This window comes from Ursus arctos, unplaced genomic scaffold, assembly GCF_023065955.2.
Source record: "Ursus arctos isolate Adak ecotype North America unplaced genomic scaffold, UrsArc2.0 scaffold_18, whole genome shotgun sequence".
Classification (NCBI taxonomy): Eukaryota; Metazoa; Chordata; class Mammalia; order Carnivora; family Ursidae; genus Ursus; species Ursus arctos.
The window spans coordinates 54,211,623-54,214,455 of record NW_026622852.1 but is presented as its reverse complement, the minus strand read 5'-3'; the positions used below and the strand labels follow the sequence as shown (position 1 = coordinate 54,214,455).

General features: G+C 66.9%; 1 protein-coding gene across 1 annotated transcript; it reads left to right on the top strand.

The window, feature by feature from the left end:
• Window positions 1-297: 297 nt before the first annotated feature.
• IER5L (immediate early response 5 like) lies at window positions 298-1,938 on the top strand. The gene has a single exon (XM_026514162.4). It carries the CDS (start codon window positions 498-500, stop codon window positions 1,716-1,718), a length of 1,221 nt encoding a protein of 406 aa, XP_026369947.1. The 5' UTR covers window positions 298-497; the 3' UTR covers window positions 1,719-1,938.
• Window positions 1,939-2,833: the final 895 nt, after the last annotated feature.

The following is a 2,833-nucleotide window of genomic DNA, read 5'->3' as shown; positions in this document are numbered from 1 at the left end:
GCTACGAGGTGACCCAGGGTGCACACAGCGGCCCCAGCGGCTCCGAGTCCCGCGCGGCACCGCAGCCCCAGGAGAACATTCGAGGCAGCGGCGGCGTTGGAAGCCCGGGGTCCGTTCGGTATTTGAATAGCACAAAGGAACCGCCTTGGTCTGATTGGCTAGCCGAGTGGCCCCGGGGCGGGCAACGCCTGTCACTCGGGAGGCTCTGAGCATTCCTATTGGCTCATGTGGTGTGGGGCGGGGCCCGGACGCCCGGCTAAATAGCTGGGGCCGGGGCCGGCCGAGGCTCATTGCTTTGGCGCCGACTAGGGAGCACGAGCCCGCGGGTGGCGCGCAGCGCATGGTGGCGGCTCCTCTCGGAGCGCAGCCGACCCGCTGACCCGGGCTCCGTTTCCCTTGCCCGGCGCGCCCCGACGACCGGCTGGAGGCCGAAACAACAGCAGCCTTAAGAGCAGCAGCGGCCGCGGCTGCTCCGCCGCCACCGTCTCCGCGGGAGCATGGAGTGCGCCCTGGACGCCCAGAGCCTGATCAGCATCTCCCTGCGCAAGATCCACAGCTCCCGGACCCAGCGCGGCGGCATCAAGCTGCACAAGAACCTCCTGGTGTCCTACGTGCTCCGCAACGCGCGCCAGCTCTACCTGAGCGAGCGCTACGCCGAGCTCTACCGGCGCCAGCAGCAGCAGCAGCAGCAACAGCAGCAGCAACAGCAGCAGCCGCCCCACCACCAGCACCTCGCGTACGCGGCGCCCGGCATGCCGGCCAGCGCGGCCGACTTCGGCCCGCTCCAACTTGGCGGCGGCGGGGACGCGGAGGCGCGCGAGCCGGTCGCCCGGCACCAGCTGCACCAGCTCCACCAGCTCCACCAGCTGCACCTCCAGCAGCAGCTGCACCAGCACCAGCACCCGGCGCCCAGGGGCTGCGCGGCGGCGGCCGGGGCGCCCGCGGGCGGCGCGGGGGCGCTCTCGGAGCTGCCCGGGTGCGCAGCGCTCCAGCAGCCGCACGGCGCGCCCCACCGCGGGCAGCCCTTGGAGCCGCTGCAGCCGGGTCCTGCGCCGCTGCCGCCCCCCGCGCCCGCCGCGCTCTGCCCGCGGGACCCTCGCGCCTCGGCCGCCTGCTCCGCGCCCTCCGCGCCCCCAGCGGCCGCCCCTCAGGCCGCTGCTGGCGCCTCCCCGCCCGCCTCCCCGGCCCCCGCCTCCTCCCCAGGCTTCTACCGGGGCGCGTACCCGGCCCCCTCGGACTTCGGTGTGCATTGCAGCAGCCAGACCACCGTGCTGGACCTGGACACTCACGTGGTGACCACGGTGGAGAACGGCTACTTGCACCAGGACTGCTGCGCCTCCGCCCACTGCCCCTGCTGTGGCCAGGGCGCCCCAGGACCCGGCCTGGCGTCCGCCGCCGGCTGCAAGCGCAAGTATTACCCTGGCCAGGAGGAGGACGAAGACGACGAGGAGGACGCGGGCGACCTGGGAGCCGAACCCCCCGGGGGCGCCCCGTTCGCCCCCTGCAAGCGCGCCCGCTTCGAGGACTTCTGCCCAGACTCGTCCCCGGACGCGTCCAACATCTCAAACTTGATCTCCATCTTTGGCTCGGGCTTCTCGGGGCTGGTGAGCCGACAGCCGGACTCCTCCGAGCAGCCGCCGCCGCTCAACGGGCAGCTGTGCGCCAAGCAGGCGCTCGCCAGCCTCGGCGCCTGGACTCGAGCCATTGTCGCCTTCTAGGGACCCCCGAGGGCACGGGGACCCGGGGCCCCGCGGGGCTGGGGCCAGACAAAGACTCGGCCAAGGGGCGAGAGGAGGGAGCGAACGGGCGCCTGGCCACCGGGGCTGAGCTGGGGGCGAGCAGGGGGAGGCGGCTGATGTTTTATAAATTGTAAAATAAAAAAAAAAGAAATCTAAGATCTTGGACTTTATTTTTGCAGAGAGAAAAAGCGCCTATTTAAGTATGCTTTGTGTTTCTCCTACTCTTTTTTTTTTTTTTTTCTTTTTATTGTAGTGATTGCAGTGGTGTTGAGCGAGGAGCCAGCCACGTGAGGGAGGGCTGCTGCCCGGAGGAGGTGCCGGGTAGCCGGGGGTGAGGCAGGGCGCCCGGACTGCCGGGGCGCGCCGGGGGCGCAGCGCAGGAGGGCGCGGGGCCCGGGACGCCGATTCCAATCAGTTGTCAGACCCGGGAAGCCCGGCGCTCGGTTCTCCCGAGTCCCTCCATGGGGTGAGGAATGGGTCTTGTGAAATCCTGAGCAAAAACAAAGGCAAACTCTCTATCTCCGAAAGGGACGTTTGGGTCACATTTCCTCTCTGGGGGCGGCCTCCAAAGTTCTCAAAATGAGAAGGCAGAAATGAAAACACTTCAACTTTTTTTTTTTTTCTTTCCCGGGGCGGGTGTCTTGAACCCCTCCTCTCCCCGCCCCTCTGGCTTCGCTCTCTTCCCCTCCTCCACCCGTCTCCCGGACTCGGGGGTGGCGCCCGACACCCCGACACTCCCGGACACCGTTTGGGGAAGGGGTGGGGGGCGGGCACGGCGGACTACATTTCCCATCATGCCCAGCACTGCGGTCCTCACTAAACAAAAAAGGAAGTCGATTCCTTCACCTGGATCCCCGGCGGCCCCGAGGGAGGGAGGGGCCGGGACCGCCGACTGCGTTGGAGACTTTTCACTAAGTTCCCGGTCAGATGTGGTGTTTGTGTGTGTTTCTAAGTTGCGCTGTCCTGGTGAGGCTTCGGTTGCATTTCATGAAACCAGCATTGTTCGAGGCTGTGAGAACCCTGTCCTGTGTCTTCAGCTCGATAGATTTTGTTTAATTTAAAGCCTTTTGTTGTAAAAAGGTGGGGTTCATCTG

Excerpts from the sequence above, each read along its gene's own strand:
- IER5L (XM_026514162.4), top strand. The coding sequence starts at position 498 with ATGGAGTGCGCCCTGGACGCCCAGAGCCTGATCAGCATCTCCCTGCGC.